Genomic DNA, 13,794 nt, shown 5'->3' on the forward strand with positions numbered 1-13,794 from the left:
ATGGTGCTAATAAAACAATTTATTAAATGCGAGTTATTACTAGTTTACCACTAGTAAATTACATAAACCCTGAAATCAAACTTGTACACTGTCACACAACCAAACCGTTGTAAATGGCATTATTGAATGTACATGCAAAGTCAACAAGAAAACACGAAATTTCAGACACTAGGGGTCAACATAGCAACAACCAGATTGACAATTTTAACACCAATAATAATATTTTGAAACATTCAGATTCCAGCATTTATCACCAATGTGCAAGGTTCTATCCAAAACAAATGAGATTTAATGATGAATACCAAAAAGGATAACACCTGCATGTGGATGAGCTTGTTTTTTACTCCCTCCATTCTTTTTTATCTGTCGTGGTTAACCAAATCTCAAATACTAAAAAAATTAATAATTATCTTTTTAAAATTACTCATAAATTTATATCTTCATATTTCTCTCACATATTTAATTCCAACAATAAAATTGAATAAAATGTTAAAGAGTAATTTAAAAATAATAATAATAATAAATACGTCATAATATCAGAAAATGCTAGATGAAAAAAAAACACAGATTTACGACATATTAAAAAAACACCTTGTTTATTTGCATCAAATGGAAATACAGGTTGTACAGGTAAAATCAATGTGCTAATGGTTTCTGTTTATGATACATTTACAAATGAATAGGTGGGGAAAAAATTGTCTTTGTGACTAACCTCTGGTGGTGCGCTCTTCGGCGCTATCCTTTCTGGAACCTTTTAGCAGAGGCTAACCGTTGCCGTGCTCTCTTGACGCTGGGTCTGTGTTGGCTGAGTCCGTGCCATTCGTTCTCTGGGGCACGGAGTCGCATCTCGAGCAATGTCAACTGCTCATGTAGGGCTACCATGTTGAGAAGCGGGGCTGTCGTTGGCCGGCCGTGAGCACACTGCAAAAAGGATTCTCTTTGATAAGAAGATTTGAATGCGAAAAGGCTTGAACCGAGCAAAATTTTCAGCCGGACACAAATTGCTTTTTATTCTACAAGAGATTTTTGTAGAAATATTGCATGCTCAAGTATATGTTACCTGGAAACATAAAGATGTTGCTTTTAATTCATCGACTATGAGAGAACATTCTGAGGGTAACAAGGAATCCCCGAACATAATAGCACCTTTATCCAAAGGAAAATAAAATAAAAACAGTTAGCTAGAACACAGATAAGTGTAGAAAATACTTGAAGTTCAAAGTCATGCTTAAGTTATCGTGTTTTCTATACATGAGCTCGGTTATGTTAAAATGTACGTAAGGATAAATAAGGTTACTACCTCTGCAAGCTTTGAAATTGAGGATACGGATAACAGCAGGAGGCAGCGTTGATGATCCGTCTGTCTCAGCAAGCTGCATGAAATCATAATAACACAAGAAAATCAGGTAGCAGTAGACAGAATAACAGCAAGAGGTAAGAGATGATGGCCCATCCTACTTTTATTCTGTCATCCATCATTGCCAAAGTACCAATTTGCAACTTTGGTCATCACATCAAATAGAGGTAACAAGATAACTATAAATGCTTACAACTGCAATTCTAAAAAGTATCACAATAGGAAATTTAAATATCAAAGAAAAAGGGTCTAAGCTGAAATAGATATAACAGCCACCTGTTTTATTTTAAAAAAACTTTCTTTAGATCACCAAAAAGCACTTCTCTTTGTTGTGTCTCTTATCACTAGCCAGCTAATGGTCTTCCTAATGTAAAGTCAGCAGTAAAATGCTTAAAGGAATCACAAACAACTTTGAACTTTAATCTTCTCCTAGAAAGCTCCAATGATGGCCAGCATGATTTGTCTCCAATATGCCTCAGCCACAACTACGATGTTTTGACCAAGGAGAGTGCAGCATGCTTATTACAAGTCATTTGCGGAGTAGCATATATGATATGCTTAAACCAATAGAGGAGTTCAAGGCACAGCAATAGTGAAACACAAGCAGAATAATAAACTTAAAAAAGAATAAGCACACCTGCTCAAGATATTCTAAAAGATCTTTATCAGTCAGATCAATCCCTAAAATACAGGGTACCTGAAACATCAATTCCTGAAAACATAAATATGATTGCACGCCAGCAAAATATTAGCCAGATAAAATAAAAGAGTACAGCAACTTCAAAAGAATAATCAATGCATCATATTGATTGCTACCATAAATAATTTATTTGGCCTCCAGAAAGAAAGAAATGTACAAACTAATTGTCTGCTCAGCTGCTACAAATGAAAAAGCAAAGCCTGGCATAAGCAAAACTCATACATACCAAATAGGAGGCAATAACAATGTGAAGTTGTTTATTTATACAACTTAGTATGAAGTTCATCATTCTTAAGATGTGTTCGTACAAGTTAAGTCTCAATTAAATGTAAGCAATTACAATCATTCATGTAGCGGCCATAGCTACAGATGGTAAAGCTCAATTAAGATCTAATAAAAAGAAGCAACATACACAACATAACACTCAACTTAGTAGCAAGCAAACTAAAGGAGACACTGAAAACAAGAATAAAATAACATGTGTGAAAGATAACAACAATAAACACGACTCGTCTCTAATGAAAAGTGAAAACAAAAAGAGATGCTTACTGCTAAAAGGGAGACAGCATGTGGCCTTTTGTTCATAAGATTCATATTCCTGCAAGGAAATTAATGAAAATATCTGTTTATGACTTCAACCAGAAACTAAACCCATAAATCAAATAAAACAAAATTTAGCAGCAGAAATCTTCATATTGATATTGATCAACTCAACTGATGTGGGACTATTAATCACTAATAAGCACTACAGAAAGTAATAAGATGTCCATAAAGTATCAAGGGTATAAAGCATTGCGGAAACTTAAATCAAAAAATTGTTATGGTTTTCAGTCTCACTAAATGTTAGGTACGGAGAATTTTACAACATATCTGGCAATTTCCATTGAAAGCTGTCGTGGAACTTTAAAATATTATCTAATATGCCCAGTTTTGCTTCAAATCATTGACAAACACCAAGGTGATTAATAGCCCCACATCAAATACTAGCTCTCTCATCCTATTAGCTAAAGCTTTTCAGTTGAGTAAGTTTCAGGTAATATGTTCATGGTTTGCATCTAGCAAAACACATTTAGCCCACAAAGGGAACACAAACTCAATTAGCATACAGGTCTTCTGAAATTCCATAAGTAGAAAAAGGTTAAGTAAATTAGAGCCAAACAATTATTTGAGATTTTGGTTATTATATATGTGATAAAAAATCCAAGGAGAAATTGTTAAAAACATGATTTACTTGAGGCTTGATACCTAGCAGGTTTTATGATTTGCACTTCAAAATGCTAACCTTAATGAAAGTAAAAATTGAGTTATATAAGCACAAGAAATTTATGGTTCCAAAACTCACTTACTTCACAAATGAATCTGAACACTCAGTGTGGATGTTGCAAATCCAGCCCCATTTCTGTATCTGATCAGCATAGTTATGTAATATCTGGAACCCTATCTCAGGAAGAATCTGAAGTAAGTCAAGAAACAAGTGAATAAGAATATTCTAAAACCCATTGTCAGCGAAGTATAAAGATATTGCATGAAGAATGACAGTAATAAAAAAACAATAGAGGTGATCATTGCTCACATACCAAATCTTGCTCCTCACCCAAATAACTGATATGGTTCCCTTCACCAGATAGAACCTATGTTCCAGGAATAAATGTAAAATGCAAAAGGCACACTAAAATGAAAGTTCAAAATAAAATTTTGTGAACCTTTCGACGGAGTTCTTCCAAACGAATTCGCTCATCAGCAGCATGCTGCAAAATTAGCATAATTGAACTCAAACCATTGGATAGAAAACCTCTATACATGAGAAACTTAACCTCTATACAAATATTTTAGAATATTCCACCTTCAATTATAATTAAATTTGATCAAAGAGAATTAGTGCAATGCATTTATCTAACATTGTGGTAAACCATAATCCTAGAAGCCTTTGCATCTGAATTTAATACCTCAGGCCATCGTTTGCTTACTTTTGTTAATTTTAGCTTTTATTTGTCTCGTATATTTTAATTTCTTTATTCAAACATCAATCTGTCTAGATAACCTACATTTACAAGAAATTGATACTCAATGACACCCATTACTCTCAACTGTCAATCCATTCCCCCATCCCACCACTTTCCATGTCATTTCCATCACTCCTGCATTTTGAAGTTTGAACCCTTATGCTCTCACCACCTCACCTCTTCTCCCTTACTTTCCTTAATTCACAACCCTATCCCTTTATCAACATTGACCCTTCAGGCCTTCATTTTAGCCACCACAGCTTAACTTGCTATCCTTAATATGCCTAGATCGCCCATCTACCCTCACTGCAACCATGTTCACCCCAGTTGAGCCAAGACTGACCTGAATGGGGCACCCCAATAGAACTGAGTTCACAAAAGTCAGAAATGAAAAAGGATCTATTTTGACTTGTCAACATCAAGAGCCATGTTCTAGGTCACTCACTGTTAACAATGGAATTCATCACCTCCTCCTAAACCTCCTCTTGTTTTTCTTCCTTTTAGAATGACAATGGGATGTGATTACTGGAGCAAGTGTTCAGACAAAGACCACGAGTTGAAGAACATCAACCATCAAAGGATTCATCAAGAGATAGTATTCTTAGGTCAATCCAAAGGATCTGTCATCCTTTGGCTTTTCTCTACAGGCTTGCTCAAAAATATGATTTGTGGTGACATTGAATGTATTTCATCAAAACATTTTCTTTCAAGTAATTTCCATATTGAGTGCAATAGGTTTAGTGAAATTTATTATTATTTTCAAATTTGTTTCCTACAGAGCATTACTAAAACCTTGAAATACACATGTAGTCAACAGAACTCTTATGTGCATAGGATGGTTTAAATCAACTTGGTTTATCAAGGAATTCAACATAAACCTGATAAAAACAAGAGTAAGCAAATAGCAATAGAGTGTCTACTGATTTCTGTTAGACAAAAACTATAAGGTTAAAATGAAAACCTGATCTATGATGATTAGCGTGTCGCCAGCTATAACTGGGATGAACTTTTTATCCACTTGAAAAAGAACTCTTGCATTCTCAAGGCATTCTCTGCTGATACTATCAGGTACTAAGGAACTACTAGTAAGATGTAGCAATCCGGAAGAAATGTCAAGAATATCATCATTATTATCATGATGCATTTCTCCACCCTGTAAAAATGAAAACAAAGCAGCCAAGTTATCACAATAATCTGGATAATGCATGGTAGAAATTAAGGTCTCATGAAAGATGGATTCATGACACTATATTGACATACTTAACTGTAGGCTGTGCATCATGATTCCGCCATTTTGTTAAATTTCCTGATGCATATTTCAATTCATCTGTAACAAAGCTTGCAGGGTAAGCTGACCAGCCATCAGCATTCCATAGACTGATAATCAGTAAATATTTAACTTACCTTCATTAACATTGTTTATTGCGTTATTATAATCTGCTTTTTGAGGCTGTTTATTGTCCAGCGCCTCATCTGTTGCTTTTGTGACTGACACTTTACCACTGGATTCTCTAATTCAAGAGACAAATATTTTAACAACCGCACCAAATGACTTGAATGTTAAATGTTGCTATATTAAAGCAAAATCAAGTGTTTACCTGGAACACGAAGAAATCTCAGCAAGGCTTGTCTCAAGAAGAGGCTGAGATGCATTAGAAGGTTGAGCCAATTCCTTGGATGAATATATAGTTCCTACAAAATAGGAGACAAGGCTTTAAAATCCAAAGAACCAGGTTATTAAGAATAACAGATAATTCGCAAAATGAGTAAACCTGGTTTAAACTTCACACCAACATTTTCTTTCCCTTCTACTGTCGTATGATGACAAGTATTTACAATGGAGAACTTGCATTTGCCCTTGTAAAATGGTGGAGCTGATTGACTTCTCCCAGATCTAATATTGAGAAAACCATGAGACAGCCGAGAATCTTGAGTCTCCTGCTTATCTTGTTTGTGCTTAAGTATGCTGTCAGCCACATCCATATGGCCATTGAAAGCATGCCTTTTGGGATTGTCTGAATAAATTGCATCAGAATGATCTAAAAACCATCTGTCAGGATCATCATTTACCTTAACTTCAAAGCTGACGCCATCTGAAGGTTGCCCATGGCACAAAGTCTTATCAGTACTAAAGCGATCTAAATAATTAAATTTGCTGCCCTTGAAACTTGTGGTATAAAGTGTTCTCTGAGAATTAGCAGACATATTTTTGAAACTTCTCTCCACTCCATCAGACTTTCCAAAGTCATTCTCGAAAGACATTGATTTTGCATCAAAATTGTAGGTATATGCAAAATCATCAAACCGTGTTCTCCCAGATGCATAATATGGGGATCCAATATACCTTCCCATCTCACGAGATACATAATTGGAGCCATTTCCCCAAAGTTGGGTGATTAAACTACTATGAAAGCTACTATTTTTAGTGAAGCTTGAATAAACAGGTGAAAAGGGGTTTAGTGAATCACCTAACAATATATCTAATTCTCTGGTTGCTTGGCATTTTTCGAGGACAGAATCACCAACTTGCTGGTGCCACATCAACTCAAACTTTGAAGTCTTACTGCCATAACCAACACCAGGAGAATGCCTGAAGTCATGAACAGGTAAATGTTTTGAGTGACCAGGCTCAAACTCAACTGGACTGCAAGTGGAGTAGGATGCTGAGTCGAGATGCTCAGATTCAATCCCTCGATTGGCTTTCAAATCTGGTTTGTTAAATCCAACACTGCCCACTAATCTAAATGCATCTTCTGTATTATTCTTCACAAAACAAGGGTCACAATTATACAACATTTGCGCTGATACATCTTCAAGGCTCCTATCACCTCTACAAGAATTATCACCCCATCTCAATCGTAAACAATTTGTGTCCAAATTTGCCTTCTCAAAAGAGAAGATAGAATCTTTCATGAAGGCAGAATCAGAATTGGAGGCAGGCATCCCACTACAAATCTTAGCACACCCCATGTGATCCTCTTTGAAACTGAAAGAAACCTCCTTATCAGCAATTTGACCTTGAGAAGAGCAATTTGTTTGCCAAACATCACCACTGTTGCTTCTGCATGGTTTAAGCTCAGGAAGTGATCTTTTTACAGTTCTTGCTAGTCTATGGTTCTTAAAATCAACTGAAGATTTAGCTGTTGGATGAGAAGAACTTTGAGGACTCTGGACAAAATCTTTCCTTTTTCTTATTGTACAACTCTTTGATGCAACTGAAAAGAGTAGACATACAAGGGCAATCAGTTACAAAGGCACAAAAGGTTACATCACAAAGCATTTAATCATATAAACTATACATTCAACTGATGAGGCCAATTGAACGAAAAAAGTTAGCTTCTTAAGGAGCTACTCAAGTGGCAGATATTAGGACCTACAGATGAAATATAACACTCTCTGCCTATTATGAATCAATGGGAAGAAGTCCTGTAGGGGTGTTTGACTATGTAAACTATACCTACAACTCTCTAGGCCAGTTGGTACAAAAAGAACATACAGACTACTTAAAAGACCACATTTAAGTAGTGCATACCATGATTGTCAGGCAAAACCATAAAATGCTATATCTTATCAATCCACCAAAAGCTCCTTTATATTTTAAGGAAGCTGTCATTAATATAAAACCAATATAGCTGCTTTCCTAAATGGCATCAAACCTTTATTTTGAATTTCACTTTCTATGGGTACTGTATTATTGTTGCCGAAAGCTTTTCCTGCATCATATAACAGGATTAGTGGGCTCTGCAAAAGCTATCATCCAGGAAAAAACTGAACAAGTCGTGCTCCAAAAAATTGCAACCTTGTGACTGCTGTGCCAGGAGCTTTTCCCAGTGCTGCCAGATCGCTTGCTTGAGAACTGACAAGACAACAGTCCAATCCTAAAAGGAAAAAAATTAAACTCAACAAAAGAACACATATCTCAAAGAGCTCAATGCAGACAATGTCACTTTAGAAGCAAAACAGCAGAAAGCTATCCTATCTAATCATGACAGGAGCATCAACCAAACAACAAGGTCATGTTTTGAACATCAAAGTTGATAAATCCTGTAAAATTAAGTGCTGGATTATTGTAAATGCCTGTCAACAACTTTGTATATAGCAAGTACCAGATAAATGTATGGCAATATATATTGTTATGAACAGGATCAATCCGAAAAAAGACGTGGATCATGACTTGAATGGATCAGATTGGCACATTCGCAAGAAAAGGTGGTGTTCAGGATGTACTTCACAAAAGCAATATGGATATCAGCATCTTATCCTGAATAAGTGAATTGGATGCGACTGCATAGTGCATGCTTATAAGAAAATCACTAAAAATGTTCAAGATTATCCAAACGTAAGCAAGTCATTTAATTTAACCAGAACAATATGTTTGCCTCTTGTGGGTATCATTCACATCCACAGTTCATAAGCACTCTTCACGATAATAACATAACAGTTCTGGATAGTTTAGTTTTCAGCAATAAACTAATTAGATATTTTGCATTGTGATAAACTGTCCTAGTTGTATTGAACTCTTTGTTTAGGCATGCTTATCTATAAACAGATCATAAAATTCCCCATAAACAAGTTGCAGATAACATGAAACTTCAAATAAGCTCAAGTGCAAAATATATATTAAAGGTTAATATTATTTTACGGAATCATATTATATTAGCCAAATGGAGGCACAATTAAAGAAATATTGATAAGACCAAATTCAGAAACAGTAAGAGAATGATAAATGGTTGTGGTTTTTGAATATGAAATACACCTATAAGACTCATGAGACCATTAAAGGTGTTGGACATCTATTAGAATGCATAGGTACACTAGAATTTCAACTTTTGCCAAACAACTCTTAGGACCTTATACCAATGACTCACCTTCTACATGCATTATAAATGCAGCACTCTGCAGATCAACACCAACACAAAGTGCACAATATTAAGCACGTCGTAAAAAAATGATTCTGAGAATGAGGAGACATGCTATCTTAAGATAATCATCATAAAGTTACCATCACAAAATGCAAATTTGAAGTAATGGATGTGAATGTAATCATGCCACCCAAACAAATTTAAGTCTTAGAAGCTTTCCACAGCAATGGAAAGCAATAAAGCAGTCAAACACAGATGTTCATTAGAGAGGAAATTATGAGCCAAGTGTAAGAAGATAAAGCACCTTGAATTCTAGGATTGTCTTTGAAGGCTCAAACATTAAATCATACATTGAAATAGGGCAGCAAATATTAAGAATATACGCCGGGTATGTTTGAGTCCTAGGCCGTTTTCCACTGTGAAACTTAATCTCTGTGGAAGACTGTAAACTAGATGCCAAGCTGTTGAGCAAATTATGAATTGGGCCCTTGCAGACAAACCTCGAATTGATATCTAAATTTGTTGAGGACAAAATTAAATAATGGAGGAAATACCAACAATTAGGGAAAGGCAAAAAGGATACAGACATACTGAAAAGCCTGCACCAAAAAAAAAAGAAAAAATTTTAAAACTGAAGCATGTAGAATTACAGAGATTTCTTCCATCTGAAGGCACACCTTTGTGGAGAAAGCATCTCTTGGGCTGGATATGTAGCCAGAAAATTTTATATCTCTATCAGAAAAAGTTATCTCTTGCAGGGAACCAGAAACCTCATCCCCGAAAAAAATAGAAATCAGGTGCAAAGGAGATGAAGATGGCAACGTGCGAAGCAGCTCAGCCTCACTAAGTTATGTACATATATATATATATATATATATTCACGTTAATAAATTGTTCAGACAAAAATGTCAGCATCTATCAGACTGGAAACCCACCTTTCAAGGTCAACTACTTTGAATAGAATCTCTGGGTTCACTAGAGCAGTTCGAAGCACGCATTTCTTTACAGAATGCAGCACCTTTTTTAGACTTGCATGACAGCATGGATTGTGAATCAGTAAGCAACAAAAATACAAACTTCCCTATTCAGAAAAGAGATGCTATTGCAAACTACATAAGGAAGAAAAACAAAGAAAGGGTTTGCCTTGCAAGAGACGAACCTGGACTGAATGTACTTCCTACGAACTGGTTGATTGTAAAATAAATCTCGAACAATGACTGGGATACAACAATAGTTTCCATGTTAAACTATTCAGAAGGAATACAAAAAGATACAAGCATAATTTAGACCACCAAGACTGCATCATGGCACAATATAATGTGCAATAAGAATTCGTGACTTTATATAGAATGGTAATGCCTGATACCTGATTTTTCAATCTTCAACGAAATCGTTGCCTGCATAGTTTCTTTGCATAATTTGTCACTCATGTACACTCAGTTTTACAATGAAGCTTCTCCCGTAACCAATCAATTTAGCCAAATCAAAAACATAAACATATGTTAATTCAGTTTTTCTGACCAATTTGGTTGGCTCCATTTGATAAATAGAAACCCAAAATTATGAATTTTAAAAGAGGAGATTTTTAATGCCATTAGTGTCTACACCCCACAAGTAGGTTTCAGCGAGCAGGTAAAAAATGAGTTTTGGAAGGACTTTGGATGGGATTGTTCAGGGAATACTGAGCAATGAAAAAGTTTTTTATAGGAGGTGGCTAAAATGGCCATGACAGGAAGGAGGCTGAAAGTTTTGAGAGGGTCCATGGTGGGTTTAACTATGGTGATAGGAATGATTCAGGGGATCACATTTTAGAGTTTGCTTTGGATTGTGATATGTTGTTACTTAATGCTTTATATAGGAAGAGAGAAGTGCGCTATACGACCTTTAAGAATAGTTCTAATTGGAGCCAAATTGCAATTTTAAAAACCCTTGGACCAAACCGACTGAACCGACTAAATGCACAACCCTAGCCACAATGGTCATTTGAACACTTAATGTGATTAAAAAAGATTCATCGTGAAGAATTAGATTATTTCGCATACAAAAGTCACATATGGAAAGAAAATTGGCAAAATACATGATTACCACCACCAAAAGCTAAATTTCTATTATCATACCATACAATAGCAATGGGCTAATTTGAACTCAAAAAAGCTGATCATGGTTATATAAATGTAAAAATGGAAGTACAACAACTAAGTGGCAAAGGAAGAGCACTTCCTTGTTCAGGAGATACTCAATTTACCTGTAGTGCCTACAGCATCCCTCTGGTCACTTATTCCAAGAGATAAACACTTCCGGCCCTAAAAAATTAAACAAAGAATAAATAAACAGCAACATAGATCACTTAGCTAGTAAAGCATCTTTCAGTTTACAATCTAAAGAGGAAGGCTTGCCTTTATGATTTTGCAATATGAATTTGGCTTCCCACGAGCTTTTGAGAGAACTTCCACCAAAGAAACATCAGAAAGTGAACCCAATGCTTCTCCCCTACAAACCAAGCTTCCGGCGAAGGCTTCCATGTTGGATAGGAAGTGAATTCTGGATGTTGCTGTTTAGATATCAAACAATATCATACGAACCATAATATTGTTATAAATATTGGCTATCAAGAAAAACATAAATTCTGGCAAGTTTTTTGTGTGTTGATTTTCAAAATTTATTCAAAAAGTAAAGAACAAGGAGCGAAAATTGAAATGTAATCAATCTTCCAATGTTCCTCATTCAAAATGGATACTGCATTAAAAGACCTATTGAAACATAACATTAGAACTTCATAATTACCTAACATGCTCATCATGTGTGTTTTACTGTTAATTCCTTAACAAAGTTTGTAATAGCTGTAAACTACATACACTCAAAGCAAGAATGAGGTCAAAAGACTTTTCACACATGTACCACAAAAAAAAAATGAAGTAATACATATTTACCAAGATTTTCTCCAAGAAGAACCAAGCCATCTCGTGTAATGCCGTAACCTAGAGACATATGAACAAAAAAGGGACAGAAAAATAAGGCATATCTTTCAGGAATGCAATCAAGAAAGTTGAAAATTGTTACTTACCATCATCCTCTACTTTAATGTAGTAACCTCCGACATTCAAATGGATGAAAACCTGAAAATAACTTTGGATTATTAGCATTTAGGAAAATGGTCCCACATGTGCATGCTAGTTGTGAGTAAAAATAAGTATTTCAAAGGCTCTCCTTTCATGAGTGTCTGGATATAAACCACACATATTACGTGGATCCAATTCAACCCAAAAGTGTATGGGAATAAGATGAGCCACCCAGAGTTATGTATTCATATCCATATTTATTAAATCAACCAATATGGGAGAGTTAGTTAATTAGTACTGGCTACCATCTAGTTAATTATATGAGGGCACGTGCAAAAGCAGATGGCTAGAGATAATCAACCAACCAAGTTTAAAAACATATTAGTAGGTAATCTTTGTTTCCTTATTTTCAATTACTTTTTGTAATGCATAATTTGAATGGGGCCTGGAAAACTAGTTGAAAAGTAAATTTCCCTGTATTGAAGGGTTGGTGATTGCTTATATTGATAGTGAGTTTTCAATTTTTTGGAGTTGGTATTCATTATGATCATACCCAACAGATCATGTATTCATTACTCCCAGTGCCTTAGTGCTTCAGTTTTCATTGGATGTTGAAGAAGAAAAACCGTATCCTAATTTTAGGACTAGGGTAGAAACTCTATTACTGAATGGAAGTTAAAATAGTTAGCTAGCCAAGAAATTAAACAACAAAATGCAACACAAGCATCACAAGATTTAAAACCAGAACATATTAATTAAAATAGATAGCTTAAGAAAATCAGGGATAACCTCTCACCTTGGTTGCACAAGCTTCAACACTATTGAATATCAACTCTTCCACAACTCTCGGCAAGTCAAACAAAACAACACTTGAGCGCAAAGAATTGCAGACATTTGGCGATAAGCGTTTTATATCCTTCATTATGCATAAGCTGAAAACCACATGAAGCACAAGTGACCATAAATGCATATAATAAAGCATAAACCAAGTAAGGTCATGATCTTTCAATTCAACAAAAAAGAAAACAACCAGGAGAAGCACACGAGAGAGCATCTTTAGGTACTCGATGGACATGTACGATTCAAGATGGTTTAAAGTCAAACAGGTCAAACAAGTAGCAGTCAGGAATGGTAATAATAAGGAGTCTTTCAGATCATTATGCAAGAAAAATAAGCCTAGTTGCATCAATTGTGCCTCATTTACACCAAATCAAAAATTAATTATTATATATAAAACAAGAACTTCCAGTGACTCTGGCCTCCATTTACACCAAACCAAACAAACCACAGAGAAAACATTAAAAAAAAACTCAAGTAGATCATAAACATCAAGTAACAACTCAAATTAATTCAAAATTCCAGATTCTTGAGCAACATTAACTCCAAGAAAACAAAAATAGCTCATCAAGAACAAGCCAATCACTTATATAACCTTTGTTAGTCTCCTTTCCTAAAGAGTTGAGACATTTCCTCTTCTTAGTAGTCCAACCAAACACATGAAGCAATTTTTTTCCTTCACATCTTTGCCTACGCTTACGCTATTCTCCATCAATCCAAAACCGATAAAAAACCAAGAAAGAAACGATGAAAAACACAAACCCTAGATTCCAGAGCAGCAGGGCAGCAAACGGTAAATCCGAACGGCGTGGGTTCCGGCAAGCAGAGAGCGCCCAAATCGGGACAGCGCCAGGAGAACACTGAGAGGGAGGGATGAAGGATGGTGGACGGCGGCGACTAGGGCGCGAGCACCGAGGATCGAGTCCCGGAGAAGAGAGAGAGAGGTAGCGAATGCAGGCGGTGCTCGACTACGAAC

The 13,794-nt window shown here is 35.7% G+C and overlaps 1 protein-coding gene across 3 annotated transcripts; it reads right to left on the minus strand.

The window, feature by feature from the left end:
* Nucleotides 1–581: 581 nt before the first annotated feature.
* Nucleotides 582–13,794, minus strand: LOC120276012 (DNA mismatch repair protein MLH3). 3 transcript variants are annotated; one of them, XM_039282763.1, is made up of 26 exons: nucleotides 13,581–13,794; nucleotides 12,778–12,913; nucleotides 11,987–12,038; nucleotides 11,853–11,900; nucleotides 11,319–11,473; nucleotides 11,168–11,225; nucleotides 10,082–10,139; nucleotides 9,858–9,950; nucleotides 9,600–9,765; nucleotides 9,506–9,521; nucleotides 9,227–9,435; nucleotides 7,860–7,938; nucleotides 7,717–7,773; nucleotides 5,833–7,275; nucleotides 5,659–5,752; nucleotides 5,465–5,562; nucleotides 5,326–5,387; nucleotides 5,022–5,213; nucleotides 3,761–3,805; nucleotides 3,635–3,688; nucleotides 3,404–3,510; nucleotides 2,607–2,655; nucleotides 1,995–2,054; nucleotides 1,301–1,373; nucleotides 1,061–1,146; nucleotides 582–921 (listed from the first exon to the last, which is right to left on the minus strand). In XM_039282763.1, exons 2-26 carry the CDS (start codon nucleotides 12,901–12,903, stop codon nucleotides 736–738), a joined length of 3,666 nt encoding a protein of 1,221 aa, XP_039138697.1. In that variant the 5' UTR covers nucleotides 12,904–12,913; nucleotides 13,581–13,794; the 3' UTR covers nucleotides 582–735. The 3 variants fall into 3 exon arrangements, with proteins under 3 accessions (XP_039138697.1, XP_039138688.1, XP_039138705.1); XM_039282754.1 differs by having other exon boundaries at nucleotides 5,465–5,571; XM_039282771.1 differs by lacking the exons at nucleotides 11,168–11,225; nucleotides 11,319–11,473; nucleotides 11,853–11,900; ... (1 more) ...; nucleotides 12,778–12,913; nucleotides 13,581–13,794 and adding an exon at nucleotides 10,289–11,157 and having other exon boundaries at nucleotides 5,465–5,571.

Source organism: Dioscorea cayenensis, chromosome 2, assembly GCF_009730915.1.
Source record: "Dioscorea cayenensis subsp. rotundata cultivar TDr96_F1 chromosome 2, TDr96_F1_v2_PseudoChromosome.rev07_lg8_w22 25.fasta, whole genome shotgun sequence".
Classification (NCBI taxonomy): Eukaryota; Viridiplantae; Streptophyta; class Magnoliopsida; order Dioscoreales; family Dioscoreaceae; genus Dioscorea; species Dioscorea cayenensis.

Bases quoted from the DNA above. Each gene is read 5' to 3' on its own strand.
- LOC120276012 (XM_039282754.1), bottom strand. From the start codon at position 12,903: ATGAAGGATATAAAACGCTTATCGCCAAATGTCTGCAATTCTTTGCGC. The intron at 3,511-3,634 runs GTATGTGAGCAA...GACTTACTTCAG, and splicing joins TGGGTGAGGAGCAAGATTTG to ATTCTTCCTGAGATAGGGTT. The intron at 1,147-1,300 runs GTAGTAACCTTA...CTTTGGATAAAG, and splicing joins CAATTTCAAAGCTTGCAGAG to GTGCTATTATGTTCGGGGAT.